This window comes from Erinaceus europaeus, chromosome 1, assembly GCF_950295315.1.
Source record: "Erinaceus europaeus chromosome 1, mEriEur2.1, whole genome shotgun sequence".
Lineage (NCBI taxonomy): Eukaryota > Metazoa > Chordata > Mammalia > Eulipotyphla > Erinaceidae > Erinaceus > Erinaceus europaeus.
This window is the reverse complement of record NC_080162.1, coordinates 75,986,455-76,006,544: the sequence shown is the minus strand read 5'-3', so window position 1 is coordinate 76,006,544 and position 20,090 is coordinate 75,986,455. Positions and strand designations below refer to the sequence as shown.

Here is a 20,090-nt window from a genome sequence, read left to right as displayed (position 1 = left end):
TCTGGTTTTGAAAAAAAGTATCAGAACACAATCCTTCTGCAACATGGCAGCCTCAGTGACAGCCTTTCCAAAGACACCAGAGATTCACTTGGTCTGTCCACTCTGGAGGCCTCTTGCCATGCTGGTGCCCAGACTCCCCTTAATTGCCCGGTGCAGCCTGCATGGGCCCAGAGAGTTACTCCAAGCAGTTTCCACAAAGGCAAGACATAGCCTGCTTCTGCCTAGCTCTCCTCCTCCTGAACACACCTCTCAAGGTCTTAGCTGACTGTCACTTGTCCTACAACTCCAAGCAAGCTCCAGCCTAGCCAATCCAGACAACTTCCAGCCACCCTCATCCTAGGGTACAGTGTGGAACATCATCCTTAGATTGCATAGCTACCCTTTTCCCATAGTTCATAATTCTTGATAGTAAACACTCCTTGTTTAAGTTACTATGGGGTTTCTGTCTTCTAACTTTACCCAGACTGCACCCATCTGTCCCTCTCAGTACCTAGCAATCTCTGAACTTAATGACTGAACGGTGCCCCTTAGGAGGCCAGGCAGTGGTGAGCCTGGTTAAATGCACTTATCACCATGCACAAGGAGCCAGGTTTAAGCCACTGCTCCCTGCCTGCAGGGGGCACTTCATGAGTGATGAAGCAGGTCTGCAGATGTCTCTCAGTCTCCCTATCTACCCCTTCCTTCTCAATTTCACCCTGTTCTGTCAAATTAAATAGAAGGGAGGGAAAAATGGGCACTGGGAGCAATGGATTTATAGTGCCAGCTGACACCAGGTCCCAGCAATAACCCTGGTGGCAATAAAAAAAAAATTTTTTTTTGAATGGTGTCCCTTAGAAACTGGGCCAGTGCTTTTGGATTCATTGTGAGCAAAGGGCTTGACTCAAGAGACTTGTCCTTCTCCTAACAGGACATACTGTATATGGGCATCCTGGGAACAAAGGCCTAGCTGGTTGGAAAAGGTGATTGAATAAATGGTGGGATGGATGGATGAATGAATAGATGAACAGGCTGTTCAACAGATGGAAATTACATATTGGACTCGTGATTTTTTTCTTTCTTTTAGAATTTTTTTGTATCATCTTTATTTATTTATTGAATAGAAACAGCCAGGAATTGAGAGAGAAGAGGGTAGGAGAGAGAGAGAAAGATACCTGCAGCCCTGCTTCACCACTCATAGAGCTTTCCCTCTGCAGGTGGGGACCAGGGGCCTGAACCCAGATCCTTGCACACTGCAACATGTATGCTCAACCAGGTGTGCCACCACCTGGCCCCTTTCTTTATTTCATTTTTTAAATTTTTTTCTTTCTTTCTTTTTTCTTTTGTTCTTTCTTTTCTTTCTTTTTTCGCTTCACTTCTTTTTTTTTTCTTATTACCACTAGGATTATCACCGGAACTCAGTGCCAGCACTACAAATCCACCACTCTCTGTGGCTATTACACCCCTCCCTTTTACTTTTTATAATTTTTACTGGATAGGACAGAGAGAATTAAGAGAGGATGGGGTGGTAGAGATAAGGAGAGAAAGACTGACATCTGCAGACCTGCTTCACTGCTCATGAAGCAGACGAATTGCAGGTGAGGCATGGGAGCTCAAATGTGGGTCCTTGTGCTTGGTAATATGTTTTGTTTAACCAGGTGCACCACTACCAAGACCCTCATGATACTTTTTACATTATTAATTTCCTTTATAGGATGGAGCAATATCTTAAAATTTTTGTCTCTTATATGGACCAGGAGGTGTCGTGTGTATAGTGTTGGACTTTGGAACATGAGCTCTTCAGTTTAATCCCTGGAATCATATGTGTCAGTGATGCTCTGGTTCTCTCTTTCCCTCTCTCCCCTCCTCTGGTATTAACAAATAAACAAAATTTTTCAATTGTCTCTTCAGTATTCCAAATGATCAGTCCTTAAGCTAAGTCTACACTAAGTCCCAATAAAAGCAAAATTAATTAATTAAGCAAGAAAATGGAATAAAAGTTATGCTGTCCTGAATAAAATCGCTAAGTTGGATTTTGTTGGCACCTCCTTTCCACTCTGTCAGCATGATCCCTTCTTGCTCCCCACCAAGATGCTGGGTGTGTGCCAGGGCCCTCAGCCTGTCGCAGCAGAACTCCAGAGAAGAGACTGAAACCCTGCCAGGGAGCACCAGAGTCTTTGCCTGCTGAAGGTAGGAATGTCCCTGGTGCTCTTAGACAAACACCCAAATCCTGTATGTCTAGGCAGGAAGGCATGTTGCCTCTGGTTTATAGGGGAGACTATCACACAGCTTTGACTCATCACGTTTGCATCTCTCCATCTCCCCCTGGACCATCACGCTGTGTGTGCCCTGTTGAGCTGGAAGAGCTTTCTGAGGGAAAGGCAATTAGACTCCTTCAATGAGGACACAGGCTTGACTCTCTGATCAAAAACCTTACTTGTAGTCCACCTAAGCTGAGGATGATGATGTGACCTAGGAGGTCAGTGGACTCCCCCAGCTGAGGGAACAGGGCAGGCAGGTGAAAGTGGGCATCTTTTGTCCAGAGGTTAGGAAGACCATGGTCATAGGGAGTGGCCACTGCCCAGCTGTAAGACCTAGTGCCCCCTCCTCTCCACTGAGCCTTGGTCGCTGCATCTGTGAAACGGTTGATGGAGCTTTTATGGTGCTCCAGACATAAGTGGGATGTGGTAGGGGAATGCCACCAGGTAAGGACACATCATCTAACTCCCAGTCAGGCTGTATTGCTCCCAGGGTCCTCCCCATATGAGCTCCCCAGACAAGGAGGCAGGGTAACGGGGAGGGGGGGGGCGGGGGGGAGGATTCAGCTAAGACATGGTCCTGACTTCCTCCCCAACCACTCTGGTGGTTGCAATACACAGGACTCATGTGGGTAACTGACTTCGGGTTTGCAAGGAGTTCACTGGACCTGACAGGACATTGCTGTAGAAGAGAAGGTGTTTAATGTGAGAGGGGGCCTGGAGGACCTCTACTACCCATGAGGAGAAGGTACAGGGGAAGCAGGCCAACAGAACAAAGGCACAGCAGGGGCACAAGGAGCAGGAGGAGGCCAGACACTCAGTGACACTGAGCAAGCCGGCTGGGCCTTCGGTTTATGGAGGTGGCTGGGAGTGACTCAGCCTCAGTTTCCGGAGTGGCTAGGAAGCTGGTTCGCATCGCTGCCCTGCCCGGTGTCCCGCGTCAGCACTGGTAGGAGAGCTCACTGGAAATTACCACATAGCCCTGAAGTGCAAGGAAGACCAGGGTGACTTAGAGGCCACAAGGGAACAAGAAGGACAGATGTCCCACTGACAAGCTGCTGCTCTTGTTGTGTGCCCTGAGGAAAGTTCCTGGCCACTCTGGGCCTGTTTTCTGCTCCATCACTGGGGGTAATAATAGTACCATCTCAAAAGGCTCTAACACAGAGCACAGAATCATGGGGAAGTGAAAGGCTCATGTCCTCAAGTGTGGCCTGAAGTAATCTCTGAGGAGGAGAGAGTGATTTACTGTGATCTCTTAGGAAGACAAATAGTCAGGTGCCTCCTCACACCAGTGGCTCTTGACAGCCTGAATTCTCCCTCATTGCAGCCTAGGGTTCACGGTGTGGTCTTGATGGGCATAGGAGAACCCCAAGCCTGCCTGACCCAAAGACACCACTGCTTGCACCAGCACGGAGGGAAGGAGAGAGGTGAGCCCACCCCTGAGCCCAGCCTTCCTCCCAGGGTAGAGAAACCCTGCTCACAGCCAAGCACTCACCTCATGGATGAAGACTTGGGGGTTGACGTAGTAGAGGTTGGCCACAGTGGGGAGGGGAATCCCCATGCTCAGGAGCGCTGTAGGAAGAAAAAGGGCATCAGGTTCAGTCAGGACTCCAGACATGCCGGAATGGGAGCTTTTATTATGCTTACTTCATTATGCTCACTTTGCTGGAAAGCTGAGGCTTAGGGAGAGAATGGAAGTTAGCTCAGAGCACACCACTGCTAACAAATGAGCACAGGCAGCTCCTAGCCTCTGAACCCCAAAGAAGAAAAGGACCTGGAATGGGGCTGAACCCAGAGTGGGGCCTGGAAGTGCTGGGCAGGCCAGGCTCACCGTTGAGATGGTCCAGCAGAGGCCTCTCAAACACAGTGCCCATGAGTTCGTGCACTTGATCCGTCTGCAGACACAGAGCCAAGGGAGTGGGGATCGCAGGCCAGGCAGACAGAGAGAGGGCAGAGGAAGGGGGCAGGTCAGTCCTGGCTTCCAAGAAAGCCTAACTGTGTGCCCCAACCCCAGGGCCAGGTCCGCCTGCTGAGCACCAGGCACCTAGACAACACTGGCCAGAGGGGAGGCCAAAGACCACACCTGAAGAGTGACACTCCTCAGTGAGTGACCAGTAGGCCAGTGACACTAGGAACCAGCTAACACTGACCAATGGATATGGATACACACACAGGCACACTGGCTGAAGATGCACTGGCGGTCCAGATCCAGCCTGTCTGCCACTGGCCTGGCCCTCACCTGTGGGCTCATACACACATTGGCCACCAGGCAGCCCATGACCACACTGGAGCACAGTGAAGCACACTGGAGCCAGATGCCCAGTGGAGGGACAGACTGTTTGGAAAAGACAGACTGTGGTGGCTGGGCCCTGTGCCTGACTACTATGTCCCAGCACCCAGAGGAAGACTGATGGTGGCCATGCCCATTTTCACAGGCCTCCCTCAAACTCAGAACCTACCCAGCCAGCCACAGTGTCTCTGTAGACCCTGCCCACACTCACATTAATAAAGCCCACATTGGAGGAGGCCACGGTGAGCTGGATGGCCCTAGAAGGGAAGCAGATGAATTGGGGTGGGGTCCTCTCATGCCCACTGTTCCCATTGCACCCCACACTCCTTGGACCCAGAGGGCACAGGGAAGGGCTGAAGCCACCAGACCTAGCTTACCCCAGAACAGAAGTGGAGCCCTGAAGCTTCACTTTGGACACGGAGAGCTGGAGGCTCAGGTTCACTACCTAGAGGCAGGGAGAGAACAGGGTCCTGTGGGGTAGTGGGGAGAGAGCTCACCTGGGAGGGCACCTGTAGTACCAGGCACATGACCCAGGTTCGAGCCCCTAGCACAACACCTGAGAGTGCTAAGGCACTGCTCTTTCTCCTTTTTCTGTCTCTCTTGTCTGGCACAGAGAAGTGAAGGCTTGGTAACAAAAAGAGAGAGAGAGAGAGAAGGGGAGAGGTACAGAGTGATACAAGAGCATTCAGCTGCTACTCAGCATCTGTCCCATTTCATCCCCTCTCCCCACTCATAAAATTAATAACAACAGAACAAAAGGAGCACAAGCATGGGGGGACAGCGGGGTGAATAATAACCAAAGTAATCAGAGGCCTCTTGCAGCAAGTGGCAGGTCACAAAGAAGGCCCGTAGTGGTGTAGAGAGGGCTGGTGGTGAACCCTCCACCCTTGGAAGGCTGCCTGGAGGAAGACTGCAACATTTAAGCTGAGAACTGAAAATTGAAGAGAAACCAGTCACACCAATAGCCAGGGAGGTTACTAGGCACTGAGTACGGCGTGTGCAAAGGTCCTGAGGCAGGAATGCTGGCACATTGAAGCAGCAGCCAGGAGACAGGTGTGGATAGAGCAGAACAAGTGAAAAGAGTAGAAGACTGGAAGAGAAGCCCTGAGAGCAGCCCCAATCCAGCCCACCTTACCACATCCAGGGAGAAGAGGGACTGAAAGGCCGAGTTGGAAGTAGGCACCAGGACCTCCACGAAGGGCTGCAGCCGCAGGGTGGCACTGTTAGTACTGAGTGTGGCCACAGGCGTGGCACCCAGCCTCACCTTGAGCACCACAGGCATGGGCTCGGGGAACTGGCGGGCCACCTGCCGAAGCAGAGAGGGGAAGAAGAGGTAGGTTGAGGTGGAGGGCTCTTGCACAGATGCCAACCAAGCCATGGCCCATGCACAACTGGGTCAGAACTGCATCCTCCCCAGACACTGTCCCCAAGGACACCACACTGGAGGGGATGGCTCAGGGGTTCAGGAAGGCTGGACCCACCATGGGGTCATCCCTGAACATGGTCCTGAAGAAAGCAGAGGAAGCAGCTTGGGCAAAGGCATTGGAGAAAAGAACCCCTTTTAGTACCTGGGAAGAATGGAGGCGGCCCAGAGACTGGGGAAGCTGAGCATCAGGGAGGTTGCCATCAGAGAACCCAAGACCTGAGACCTCCCCCAGCCCAGTGCCACTCCCTCCCCTCTCCCCACACCAGGGTGGGAACATTACCAACCTCAGGGATGAGCTGACCCAGGGAGGACGTGTTCAGCGGGTTGTCATCAGATTTCTAAAGTCAAGCCCCCAGTCATGATAAGTTTGGGGGCAGCTACTCCTTTAACCAGACACCTCCTCTCCTGGGCAAGATGCCTACTCACAACCACCCTCCCCGCCGTCCCCCAGAGCTCCAGCCTCCCTGCCCAGCCTGGGATCCCCTGCCCAGCCCCAGGCAAGCCCTCACAAGCTGGCTCGTGATGTCCAGGTTGAGAGACCCCGCCTTCTGCAGCAGCAGGAAGGAGGCATCAAACAGGCCCTGTGAGAGGACCACGGTGGCCATGACTCCCTCATCACCCATGGGATGTGGCCACATGAAGAGGGTAGCATTCGAGGACAGGATGATGGGCTTGCCCAGCAGGAAGAGAATGGCCTGTGAGGCGAGGAGAAGGGAAACAAACATATCAGGCCCTCGGCAGTGAGGCAGCCCTCTCAGCCCTGTGCCTCAGTGCCCTGCTCCCAGCTAGAGTACCTCCCCACCTCTGCTCCTTGAGAAATCTCCCAGGACACCAAGGTCCCCAGAGGTGACAAACCTCCCACTCTGGGCTGACAGGCAGCCACTCACGCTGATATTCCAGGCAATGTAGTCATCAGTGACAGTGGGTATGTCAATCACGGAGTATCGAATCTGGGACTCAGGACCCACAGGGTTGAGGCCTTGATGAAAGTAGAACAGAGAAGGTGGTGTGCTTAGCATAGCTCTCCAGAAAGCTCCATCATCCAGCTCCCTGGTGAACCAGAGCCAGGCCCAGACCAGAGGAGGTGAGCAGATGGCATTGCAAAAGACACCTGCTCAGCCCCTCTCAGCCCTCGGACCCTACAAGCCCCTATACACACAAACACACACACACCACACACACACACCAACACAGACACATCGGGAAATTGTGAGGATGTGGTTGAGCTTGGCAGAGCTTGACTTGAGGGGACATCCATCCTGTCAGTCTCTTTCTCTCTACTGAGAGGTCGAGCGAGGAGGGACAAAACCCCCCAAGGTTTGCCTCGTCTTATCAGACTCCATCCTTCACAAAGCACCCTGCATTCCTGATACTATGGCCTGCTCCCTTATTATCTACATAATCATTGTTTTGCCTGAAAGATCCCCACCCATTCCATTCCTTTGATCTATCTTCTTTCTACCCTCAAGACCCTCCCTGCCTGCAGGGTATTATTAATCCTACCAGTTAAAACCCTCACAACAATTGCTAAGGAAGTTCCTACCTTTCCCAGGCCTTTTTGCTTTTCTCCACCCCTTTCCAAACCATGTCAAGCCATTTCTGTTTCCAACTTGCCACTTCCGGGTCTGACCTTTAAAAGCCTGGGCTCTCTGATCAATAAAGATTTGAATCACTTTCTCTTCATCAGCTCTGTTCTTGGGTTATCTCTCTCATGTCGCTGAGTGAGTGGCAGCCTAGGCTGGCTCTGGTTGCAATCTCTCCAACCCAGAGAGTACGTGCCCGAGAAGAGGCACCCCCATGCTAGCCTGGCGCGCACACACACACACACACACACACACCTGACTTAAAGACTTAAAAGCAACCAACTACACAGTGTGGCTACCGCATGAGTCAGCACCTCTGGATTTCAGAGTCAGTGACATGGGAGAAACCCAGCCTTCAGGGCAGGAGTGGCTATGCTCCCCACTGGAACAGCATAGAAGGAAGCTTTTGAAGAGAAAACAGAGGGAATAAACTGGGCCATGCTCAGGGCTTGCCTAAAAAACACTGGCCCCTGAAAGCAAATCAGGAGGAGAAAGTGGAAGATGGGTAAGAGTCCAGAGAAGGTGGATGATGTGAGAGGAAAGCCAGGGGAAAAAGGGAACCCTGAGCCTCCTTGCAGGAAAGGAGGTAGACTACTAAATGATGCACCACCCCTACACAACCACACAAACCATCTGAACACTTGGCTCTAGAATTTAGAGATCCTGGGTTCCACCAATAACTGTGCAGTCGCCCCCTGACTGACCTCCCACAGGGTGCCTCTGACCCAGACAAGGAGTTGCTGAAGGGTCTTGGGGGAATTCCAGTAGGTGTCAGAGACCCCAACCCTTCCCCTGAACTCCCAGGCCTTACCAATTAGAGTGCCCAGGTGGACGTTAAGGTTCTGCACCAGATTGGAGACACTCAGACACAGCTGTAACAAGCAGAGGCTCTGGCTCAGGTCGGCGCTCAGGGCTGGAGATCCCAGGGCCCTGGTCTGCAAGCGCCACCACTACCACCCCCACCCCCACACCACCACCCCTATCCAAGCACCAAAACTTGAGTCCCTCCTTTCCCTGCCACCCAGTAGCAACTTGCAGCACCAAATCTGGGTCCTGAAGATTCTAAGGGGACACCAGGGCTGTGGGCCCAGCGAGGTGTGGTACAGCTGGGCCCAGGCAGGGTGACTGCCGCAGGAGAGCTGCTGCACCAAGACCTGAGGGCCAGCTGGAGAGAGGGGGTTGTGCTGGGGGCAGCCAGTGGGCAGCAAGCCCAGCCGAGGCTGGAGTTCTCCTGGACACGCTGGGAAGCCAGGCTGCTTAAACTGGGGCCGATGTGACAGTTGTGAGGGGAGAGGCTGCAAGAATGAAAGCACAGCTCATCCAGGCGAGAGCAGGTGAGCCTGGGCCCAGGCAAAGCCAGGACACAGAAGTGTGGCCGGGCCAGATAGCACTGCCTCAGCCCTGCAGCCTCTGTTTTCTCATCTACCAGAAGGGAACACTGATGTGGTGGAAAGCTGTAGGGAGGATAGTACTCAGTGAGTTGATTTGGTCTCCACTCCTGCCCACCGAGGAGGTGGGTGCGGTGGGAAGGGGCATGGCAGGAGCATTGGGCAATGGGCCCCTGACACCAGGAGCACTGTCTCTCTTCCACCACCCACAAGCAGCAGATGACACAGACAGGAACAGCAGCAGACCTGAGCTGCTCATCAGTGATGCACCTAGTCCCCACAACCAGTCCCTGGGGGACATTTATAGAGAAGGAATGGGAGTGGAGAGAGGGATGTGAGGACACTTGTCCAAGGCAGGCAGATGAGAAGGGACTGGGGATTGGCACCCACACTGCCCCAGGTCCCCATGCCCAGGCCTTGGTCACTCTCATTTTGTTTCCTTCTCATAAGCCACATGGCACCTGGCAGCACTGTCCCACCCCCAGCCTCCAACAGTAGTTGGGGTGACCTCAGAGACAGAACCCCAGACCCACCCTTGTTTGGGACTCCCCATCCTGTCAGTGGTAGAGAGCGATCAGTGGAGAGTCCTTCTACATAAATGGGTGCTAGCCTGCTCCACCCCAGCGTGCGACCCCTCCCCTCCCGAGCCAGGGCCGTCCCTCACCTTGTTGCGCAGCACCGCCTTGAGGTGGCGCTGCAGCAGCACCATCAGCGCTGGAAGGGGCCTGCAGAGACACAGATACTCAGCTCCGCAGTTCACTCAGACCCCAGGTTGAGAGGATCGCTGACCCTCACACATGCCCCCTGGGTACCCGTGCTGCCTCCTGCCCGCAAATGGCCCCCACAGAGGAGACAGCCTGAGGAGGGGCACAGACCTGAGGTCTGGAAAGGGCTGGGAACGCGGTCAGCAAGGTCAGGCTGCAGGCAGGCCGACAGGAGGCGCTGGCCAGGGGGCCACACGACCAGGGAGCCCATCCAGGAGGGGCTGGAGCCGCCCTGGGATGCTTCCTGCCTGCTCCACTTCTCTGTGATGTCACACCCAGGAAAGTCTCTTCCTCTCCCTCCCGCAGGCCTTAATTTCCCCCTCCCCCACCCTACCCCCTAACAGGATCAGGCCTCTCAACAGCGTTGTAAAAACGCTGGTCTGTCAGGGCTCAGACTCCCTGAGCAGCCACTGGGATGGGGGAGAGCATGATGATTGTTTGTTTTTGCTTGTTGGTTTGTTTGCTTAGCTGATAGAGACAGAGAGAAACCAAGAAAGAAAGGAGAAAGAGGCCAGGTGGTGGCACATCTGGTTAAGTGCCCACATTACAGTGTGCAAGGACCCTTCAAATCCTTGGTCCCCACCTGCAAAGGGAAAGCTTCACAAGTGGTGAAGCAGGGATGTAGGTGTCTCTCTCCCTCTCTATCTCTCTTCCATCCCCCCCCCACTCAATTCTCTCTGTCACTGTCCAATAATAAATGAATCAAAATATGTTTTTTTAATTTTTAAGAAGGGAGAGAGGGAGAGAGAGAGAGACCTGCAGCACTGCTTCACCCCTCATGAAGCTTCCCTGCTGCAGGCGGAGACCAGAGGCTTGAAGGTGTGTGCTCATCTGGTGTGCCACCATCTGACCCTAGGCAACTTCTGGGACTCCATTTCCCCCACCAAAAACAAAACAAAACAAAACAAAAAAAACCTGAGCAGCCTTTACCCCTGGGGACTGTGAGGGACAGCTCCACACACAGGTAATGGGACACGGGAGGGTGGACTCACATCCCTCAGGCATGGGGAAGAGGCCACTCTGTGTAAGCGCCATAGTGGCGCTTTCAAGCCTCCAAAGTGCTCATCCTGTCCACAGTGAGCCTCTCCCACCTGTGGGAGATGGAGACATGCTGCCAGGGTCTCAAGAAGACCAGGGCTTGCCCGGCTGCCCAGCAATTAAGTGACTTGCCTGAGCTCACACAGATGGCAAATGGTGAGGCAAGTCACTTAATTGTTCAGTGCCTCTGCTTGCTCTCCCATAAACTAGGGAGATATTTGCGCCCACCTATGGGACTCCTGGGAGACAGTTCTCACCACGGTGCTCTGTAATACCCCAGAGTCCAGCAGTGCTGTGAGCAGGGGAGCTGGGGGGAGGGGGGACCTCAGTGTCCCCCTTCTCCACAGGAGAAGCCTCTAGAAAGGCTGAGGCCTCTAGAAAGTGTCCTCCCCAAATGGTGTGTTGATGGTTAGTGTCACTGTCATGTGGGGGGGGGGGGGGGGACACGACTCAGGAAACACATTCCCTGTGTGGCTTCTGCCTGAGCCTCTGTCCTCAGCCATTACAGGTGTGACACTAAGGCCCACTGTGGCCACTGGATGGCCTTCCAGGCACCCCATCTTGAGTCGGAAGCTCAAGAAAAGGGACGTGGGGGGGAGGGGGCCACCACCCAGCCTGCAGCAGCACCCACCTGTCCCAGCTGTCAGACAGGACCGCGTTGTCAAAGAAAGACAGGCAGGAGGAGATGCTGACCACCGGGGTCCCGATGGCACTCTGGAATACCTGCATATCAGCCATCAGCGCCACAGGCATCTTCAGCTCTAGGGGCTTCTTGGCACTGCAGGGGGTTGGGGACAGTCCTGAGCTCAGTGGCACTGACCAGCAAAGCCTGCCTGGGATGGACACAAGACCTCCTTCTGGACGTGAAGAGCCCCCCAAGAGCAAGAAGGAGCCTCTCCAGTCTCCACTGGGGCCACACATTGCAGTGGGCAGGTGTGAACTTTGGCCCCCAGTCTCCCTCTTGCTAGAACACCCTGGATCAGCTCTCTCCATGCTGAGCATCAGTTTCCTCATCTGTAATGTGGGTGTCCACCAATGGTGCCTGCTCACAGGGTTATGCAGAATGTTCTGTGAGAGAACTGTGCTCTCAGCCCAGCCCACAGATGGCTCTAATAATCCGGTAGCATCAGGATCAAGGAGTTAATGAAAGACATTTCTCAGGCTGTCCGGCTCAAACTTTAAAAGTTCAGTGCAGAGGGTGAGGAGGTATGTGTTCAGCCAGTTGAACATATACATTTACCATGCACAAGGACAAGGGTTCTAGCCTCTTCTTCCCTCCTGCAGGGAGGACACTTCAGGAAGAGTGAAGCAGGTCTGTAGGTCTCTCTCTCTCTCTCTCTCTTTCTCTCCCTATCTCTCCCTTCCCTCTCAATTTCTCTTTGTCCTTTCAAATAAAATAGAAGAGGGGGGGAGGGAAAAATGGCCTCTGGGAGCAGCGGACTCACCCAGCAGGCACTGAGCCCCAGCAGTAACCCTGGTGGCAATAAACAAAATAAAATCAAATTCAATGCATATGTGTAGACTAAGCCACAGACATAGCTCTGATGCCCACATGGATTGAGCACCGACTACGGGTCCTGCACTGCAGAAGCAGAAACAAAGCTTTGACTGCAGTAATGAATCCATTCATTGTGGTTCTCAGAGACACACTACAGCTTCATCCCAATTTACAGAAAAGGAAACTGAGGACTGGAATAAGAGGGCGATTAAGCTATCATATGCAAATCTCTGACATTCCCTCAGCCTTTGCCCCTCCATCCACTGAGGCCACTGGACAGGGAGTCACAATGCCTTAGTGCAGGTCCTGAGACTCTCTAATACTCCTCCTCTCACTCTGCCCCCCATGGGGTCCCCAGAATCCCTTTCCCCACCCCAATAAGGAGATGCACGCACCGAACAACCTCAAAAGTAAAATTGGCTGCTGTCAGCAACCGTACCCCGAAACCTGCAATGAATTTCAGACGGAGCCGTGCCACATGGACTTTCACAATCTGGATCCTGTGGAGAGAAACCAAGGTGACAGAGTGGTTCCTAATCCACCATAGCATCAACCCTGGGGAGAGTACCCAAAGACGTGACCACACTCCTGATGTTCTGAAAAAGGATTTTCTGACATGGAGCCATGGTGTCAGGAAGGAGTGAGCCCTCTGTCAGACAGAGCATGCAGCCATCACATCAGGGGGAGAGACTGAGAGGACCCCAGCACTGGGCAGAAATGAGGTAAGGTCCTTGGTCAGGTCTTGAAGGTGTTTAACTTTGAAAGCTGGGAAGGTGGCAGGAGGGGCGTGGCTTTTGAAATTCACATAAGGCAGAAGTTCCCTCTGTAGTGTTCTAGTTACCAGCAATGAGAGCCACTCCCTTCACCATGCTTGTTCTATTTGTCTGCTGGGGTTCTTTTCTTTTCTTTCTTTCTTTCTTTTCTTTTTTTTTTTTTTCCTGCACAATAGTCAGAGATTGAGAGGTTCAAACACTCCTGAAAGGTATAACATGTTTGAATCACATCAAAAAGCCACCACGGAACACTTGGACGTTTCTTTCCCTGGCTCTCTGCCGGCACAGGCTGGCCTTAAACCTGCTTCTGTTCACATCCTGTCATGGAACTGCTCTCTCACCTGCAAGAAGGGACCTGAGAACAGCAGAACTGCATGTCAAAAAAAAAAAAAAACCTAAAAAATAGAATGGGGGGGTGGTGGTGACACATCTCATTGAGCACATGTATTACAATGTCCAAGGACCTGGGTTCAGGCCCCCAGTCTTCACCCTCAAGAGGAAAGCTTTGCAAGTGGTGAAGCTGTCTCTCTGTCTCTCTCCCTCTCTACTGCCCCCTCCACTCATGATTTCTGGCTGTCTCTATCCAATAAATAGATAAATATAACGAAAAAGATTTTGATAGAATCTGGGGAATCCAGAGATCTGAAGCCCTTGTTCCCACATGAACAGGGACTATCAGCCCAACTTCTAGAGGTGTCTGACTTTGAGATGCCCTCCCCCACCTCTGCCTTTGCATCTCTGTGTTACCAGAGGCTGTGCTGGTAACTCAGGCCTGTGTCTCAATTCAGGGTTTAGCTTCTGGAGGAAGTAGCCAAGGGACTGGCCAGCCTGAGGGACCCAGTAGCCAGGATCTTAACACCTGAGGGCAGAAATCTACTGATTTAGAGACAGAGTCACATGCCTCCTCCAGCTTCTAGCTTGGCCCTGAATCCTGAAGCCTCTTGTGATCACTCAGCTGATAGGTGGGAGCACCTAGCCTGGAGAGGGAAGTACTCACGTCTAAATGACAGTGTTTATTGGGCTGACCTACCTTTCCCAGTGTGGGAGGAGTACTCACCTATTGACCTGAAGCACCTCTCTGCGGTCCAGGAAATGTGGGACAGTAACTTGCAGGGATCGCTGGAGAGGCGCCTTCCCGACCTCAGACACTACAGACCAGACAGACAGCACTAGGTCAGCCATGATGGAGCCACACACACACTCTCTGTCCTGCACCTTAGAGAGCCAGTACCCTGAGGCTAGAAGGGGTTGAGCCTGCCCATGGGCACCCTCACAAGCCCACCTCAGACACATCGCTCATGTCAGGCCCTCACCCCATCTCACAAGCCCTACCCATCTATCCTGCTCCTCAATATCATCAATATCCTTTACTCACTTGTAAGATTCTGATTGGATCCTACCTCTTAAAATTTTTTTTTGTTAATTTTATTAAAGAGAGAAAGAGAGGCCAGAACCCACTCTGGATCACACAACACCAGAGACAAAGCTGAGAGTTTCTGGTATGCCCGCCCTGTGCTCTCCCAGTGAAGCCATTTACCTGGCCACTGGATGCCACCTCCCCCACAGCTCTCCCGGAGTCCGCAGGCAGAGGAGCCCCTCTCCATTGTTCCTGGCCAACTGTGGAAGAGACTGGAAGGAACAGCCTCACCTGGAGGCCAAGGACTCAGGGACTCTCAGGCTCGGGCACAAATGCCAGCTCTGCTACTCACTATCTACATGCCTGCTCTTGTGCCTCAGTTTCCCCACCCTGACACTTGCAATGATTATAATGACATCCATTATACAGGGTCCTTGGGAAGACCCAGTGCACAATAAATATCAACTCTCACTGCTGCCATTTATTTATGACATACTAGTGGGAGTGTACCAGGCATGTGTGTTGGGAGGGGGGTCATATCAGGGTGTGTGGCCTGACTTCCAGGGTCATGGCTGTATCCTCTCCTGTGCTGCTGGTTCAGGCAGTGCTGATTACGCCATCAAGTGTGAGTGCGATTTAAATGAGAGGATGTGGGGGCTGGGCAGTAGCACAGCGGATTAAGCACACGTGGCACTAAGCCCAAGGACCAGCATAAGGATCTCCAGTCGAGCCCCCGGCTCCCCACCTGCAGGGGAGTCGCTTCACAGGAAGTGAAGCAGGTCTGCAGGTGTCTGTCTTTCTTTCCCCATCTCTGTCTTCCCCTCCTCTCTCCATTTCTCTCTGTCCTATCCAACGACAGTAACATCAACAACAACAATAACTATAACAACAATAAAAAAGGACAACAAAAGGGAAAACAAAATTTTAAAAAATAATTTTAAAAATGAGAGGATGCAGAGCCAGAAGAGGAATCAAATGAGGAGTCAAGAGACCCCAACTCTGCCCAGACGCAGACCTGAAGATGTCCCCATACCTCCCTGGTTTCAGTTGCCCCAGACTTGTACATAGAGGGAGTTTCTATCTAGATGTTCCTCTCTAGTGTAACCTTCCATGGCTAAGGTATGACTCACACCCAGACATCTGGACTCCCTCTACAATGCTCTCCTGACGCGGACTTGACCTCTAGGGCTAGCAGGCTGAGAGGAGCAGCTCAGCCTGGACTTGGGAGAGGTGTATGCAGTGTGGGCCTCTCGCCGGATTTCCGCTGGGAACAAATACAAAGAGACAAAGGAGCTATCATACAGCAGGCAGAGAGCAGGAAGGTGACAATGGCCAGGGAAGGCGGTGGCCCTGTTCTCTGCCTACAGGCATCCATGCATGACCCTCTGTGATGGGCGGTCATGCTCTGACACGGATCACTGACCCCTTTCAGAGCCTGCCCATCTGCCCAGATGCAAGGTGCAGGACACAGCCATCAGGGCATCAGTAGGACCTGCTGCTCCCCAGAGCCTCATTGCCCTGTGGCCCAAATCATTGCTCAGGCCTCTGCTTGCAGGTGGGAGTCTCTCACTGCAGTCGAAGTATGGGCTGGCCTGGAGGAAATTGCTTCTGACTTCTCACCCTCAATTTCAGCAGGGCCCCAAAAGCCTCCCTGGAGAGAACTGAAGGATCGGTTACTTCCTAGGCCAAGGATTCCTCATTGTGCTGGAAAGAGGAGGAAAAAAAAAAACCTAACCCTAACCCTAGTCCTAACTCTAACTCAGAAAGAGAAAATTGGGCCCCAGGACCAAGGCCTCACCCAAGGCTGCCCAGCATTGTGGCTTCAGCTCCAGAACACCCCCACACCTTCATGCAGATCCCCCACAGGCGTCCAGACACTCCACTGAGCTCTTGCATACGTGCCCGCCCTCGCCAACACAACACATATGGACACATCTCCATGTTCAAATTCACATGCAAACCAAACGGCACACGCCACTCAGACACAGGCACATGCACTGCACACAGGACACTGGGCAGGACAGCCATTAGCTGAGCAGAGGCCTGCTGCCCAGGCACCACCCAGGGACAGGAGCACAGGGTAGGAGATGAAGTCCTCCTAGGGCTTTGCCATTCACATGCACCCGAACCTGCTGGACCACACGCACACACGCTCATGCGCACAGAGCAACCAGGGCCACCTCTTACCGTAGCTCAGTGCAGCACTGTTGAGTCTGAACTCGACACCTGGGGTGGAAGCACCGAGTGCAGGCAGCAGCAAGGTCAGCAGCAGACTCAGCCCACATGTCTGCGCCATGTCAGCCTGTCTGCCTACAATCTGTCCACTGTGGTGGGAACAAGCATCAGGAAATGCCCTGCTTACAGCGTACCCTCACCCCGGCCTGGAGGTGGCAGCCAGGCCCTGCCCAGGGCCCCACGCATCACTGTTTGCATGTCTGCTTTGGGAGGAGCACAGGGATCTAGTCTGAAATTAGTCCCCAGGCCCCAAGTAGACATATCTTTACCTCAGACCACACAGCAAACTCAAACTGGGTGCAGGTCCCAAGCCCTCCCAGGGGCGAGTGAACATCCAGATGGGGAGACAAAAAGCAGCTTCTTTCCCAAGGAGAGCACCGAGTCCACCACCCAAAGGCCCAGACTTATGTCACTTGATGCCAGGAGTTCAGCCCAATGTGACAGCTCAGTCTAGTATCCATCTGACCAAACCAGCTTGTAGAGGACCCCAGTGTGAGGTAAGGAGTGTCCTGCAAGTAAGCCTCTCATACAGCCACCCCACCCACACGCCCAGTAGACATATGTGCTCATTGGAGGCAGTGACAAGGGTCTACTGCTCGGATGGGCTGAGGTGAATGAAGTAATGCTGGCCCAAAGTCCCAGAGAAGAACCCAGGCTGGAACCTTCTAGAAAGATCAGCTAGATACAGTGTCCCCACTGCACAGATGTAGAAGGCTCCAGCCCCTTCCTACCTGCCAGGTTCCCTGGGCTGGTAGATTCTCAGCCCTGTCCAGGCTTCCTCTGCCCCAGGCAGTGATGTAAATTGCTTTATGAGTCTCCTGGGTACAGGGACCACTGGGGAGGCCCTGGGGGAGCAGCAGGTTTACTTGTGGTGGTGAGTGTTTTCCCTGCAAACATGGTCTTTGCCAAAGTGTCTCATCCCATATGTGTCTTGGGGCTGCCACGTAGCCAGGCCTAGCTGCCAAGCACCACAAGACCCTGGGGCTGGGCAGCTTCCAAACCTCAAAGGCCAGGAGATCTTTGGCAAGAGGGCCACCTCCAGGAGGGTCCTTTCATCACCCAGCAAGGCCTGGCCCAGGATAAATGGCGCTCCCCAAGCTAGGGGGATGGCTGAAATAACCTCCAGGGCCTGGGGCCTCCAGTCTCTCACAGAAGCAGGAAGAGCAGGATGTCAGCCCAGCCTTGGCCCCATCACTGAGCACTGATCTCCATCACACTGAGTCCTAACTCTACAGGTAATAGACGATGGAGTGTGGTGAGCCAGCCCCCAGCCTCCCTTCAAGTGCTCAGAATGGAATTAGCTGTCACCTCCTTCCACATTATAAGCATCAGAATTCCCCTCAGCTCTGAGGGGTCCACAAAAGTGTGTGTGTGTGTGTGTGTGTGTGTGTGTGTGTGTGTGTGTGTGTAGCTATGTGTGTGCCTGGTTGTATGTGCACAGTCATGTGTACACATGTGTGCTGGGGAATAATAGCTGACGTCAGAGGAAAGTGTGAGTGGGAGGTGGACATGAATGGGCATGCATACATCTTAGCTCATGGTGTTCTATGCCTGCTTACAAGAACCCACATGAGTGCAGCTGTGGGGTGTGTGTAACCATTTGTATATGTGAGCACAGCAGCCTGAGTGTGCCTGTGGTCTCTGCATGTATGGTGCTAGGGGCATGTACACAGATACATGTGTGTATAGTGGGCTGCTTCCCAGCAGTGAGGAGGGGGTGCAAGGAAGGCCTCTTTGTTCCTCTGCATGACTTAACCTTGGGTTCAGGTAGCCCAGGGCTTTACACAACTCAGGAGTCCTTGTGGCTCTCACTGACTGCACACTGGCCCACTCTGTGCTGGGTCCCCCCACCCCAAGGGGTCACAGTGCTGAGAGGGACTACAGACATCATCAAGCCTCCTGCTGAGAGGACACAGCTCACTGGGTCAGCCCTGCCTTCCGGGCAGTGCTCCCCTGCCCATCCCACAAGCAGAAAGTGTGGCATGCCTGGCCTCTGCATGTCCCCAGGCAAGGGCCCATTCCTCTGAGGCCTCATGGCAGACTCAATGTGGGGGGGGGTGCAAATATTGACCAAAGCCGCTCTTGGTGTTTGCTCCTGCCATGGCTGCTTCCTCTTCCTCAACATTTCCCACACAGGGAACACTGGGTGACAGCCAGCAGACACAAAGGAGGGAGATTCTCGCCAGCCCCTCCACCCTAAATCAGTAGCAAAACTCCCTTCAGTGGGTCCCTGCCTGGTGTAGTGGCTGTCCTCAGCCTCACTATGTCCCCAGAAAGGGGCCCAGGTTCTGCTCTCCCCACACCCAGTTCCCAGAACAGACCAGGTGCTTAATAAATATGTCAAATGAATAAATGAGTGAGCTTCAGTTTAAAGACCCTTATGACAATTATAGTGATAGCTATATTAGGGTTTCCTTTCATAGACTATTCCTAGAGGTATGGCCACTATAAAAAGTAACTACAAACACACAAATTTTATTATTTTACAGTGCCAGAGGGAAGGAGACCAAAATGACTCCTAGAACTAAAATCAGTTATTGGCAGGGCGGTGTCCCTTCCTAGAGATTCCAGGCAGCATCTGTTTCCTTACTTTTCCTGGCTTCTAGAATCCCCCGTCACTCCTGGGAACACAGCCCCTTTCTCCATCCTCAAAGCCAGAAAGTTGGTCTTAGTGTCCCTCATGCTCCTCTCTCTCTCTCTCTCTCTCTCTCTTCCTCTCTCTCTCTCTCTCTCTTTCTCTCTCCCTCTCTTTCTCTCCCTACCAAGGGAAGGGCCCTTATCATCACATTGGGTTCACTTGGATAATCTAGGATTATTCTGCCATCTCAAGGTCATCTGATCAGCAACCTTAATCTCACTGCAAGCTTTAATTCCCTTTTGTTATGTAACACTACATACAGTCAAGTTGCAATACATGACCTTTTCAGTAACCCAGGTACTTAACTTGCAGTTTGAACAACTGCCACCAGGAGGCAAAAGTGAGTGCATTTTAGCTGTATTACAACCCGAGTAGATAGAAAGGCTTAAACTGGGAGTTGGGTGGTAGGTAGCACAGCAGTTTAAGCACAGGTGGTACAAAGTGCAAGGACTGGTGTAAAGATCCTAGTTCAAGTCCCTGGCTCCCCATCTGCAAGGGAGTCGCTTCACAGGCGGTGAGGCAGGTCTGCAGGTGTCTATCTTTCTCTCCCCCTCTCTGTCTTCCCCTCCTCTCTCATTTCTCTCTGTCCTATCTGACAACAACGACATCAATAATAACAAAAATTATAATAACAATAAAAACGAGGGCAACAAAAGGGAAAATAAAAAATAAATATTTTTTTAAAAAAGGCTTAGACTACCATCTCTGTTTCACTATACTTTTTTGACAACAAAAAGAACTTTATTAAAACAACAATATATAGACATTATCTTGTATTTTCCCAATGTGCTCAGATTTATAAAAATGTATTTGCATACAAGGTAAAAAGGAGGTAAATCCAGGAATCTTGGGGCAGGAGAGCATGA

At 52.5% G+C, this 20,090-nt stretch overlaps 1 protein-coding gene across 1 annotated transcript; it reads right to left on the bottom strand.

The window, feature by feature from the left end:
• Window positions 1-2,913: 2,913 nt before the first annotated feature.
• On the bottom strand, window positions 2,914-16,712 carry BPIFB2 (BPI fold containing family B member 2). Its single transcript, XM_007522712.3, has 15 exons — window positions 16,539-16,712; window positions 14,052-14,142; window positions 12,617-12,721; window positions 11,355-11,501; window positions 9,586-9,646; window positions 8,345-8,405; window positions 6,838-6,929; window positions 6,460-6,645; window positions 6,235-6,288; window positions 5,660-5,830; window positions 4,902-4,969; window positions 4,736-4,781; window positions 4,066-4,129; window positions 3,730-3,806; window positions 2,914-3,216 (listed from the first exon to the last, which is right to left on the bottom strand). Exons 1-15 carry the CDS (start codon window positions 16,645-16,647, stop codon window positions 3,175-3,177), a joined length of 1,374 nt encoding a protein of 457 aa, XP_007522774.1. The 5' UTR covers window positions 16,648-16,712; the 3' UTR covers window positions 2,914-3,174.
• Between the last annotated feature and the right edge of the window lie 3,378 nt (window positions 16,713-20,090).

Bases quoted from the DNA above. Each gene is read 5' to 3' on its own strand.
- BPIFB2 (XM_007522712.3), bottom strand. From the start codon at position 16,647: ATGGCGCAGACATGTGGGCTGAGTCTGCTGCTGACCTTGCTGCTGCCT. The intron at 12,722-14,051 runs GTGAGTACTCCT...TTCTCTCCACAG, and splicing joins GAGGTGCTTCAGGTCAATAG to GATCCAGATTGTGAAAGTCC. The intron at 3,807-4,065 runs GTGAGCCTGGCC...TTCTTCCTACAG, and splicing joins TCTGCTGGACCATCTCAACG to CGCTCCTGAGCATGGGGATT.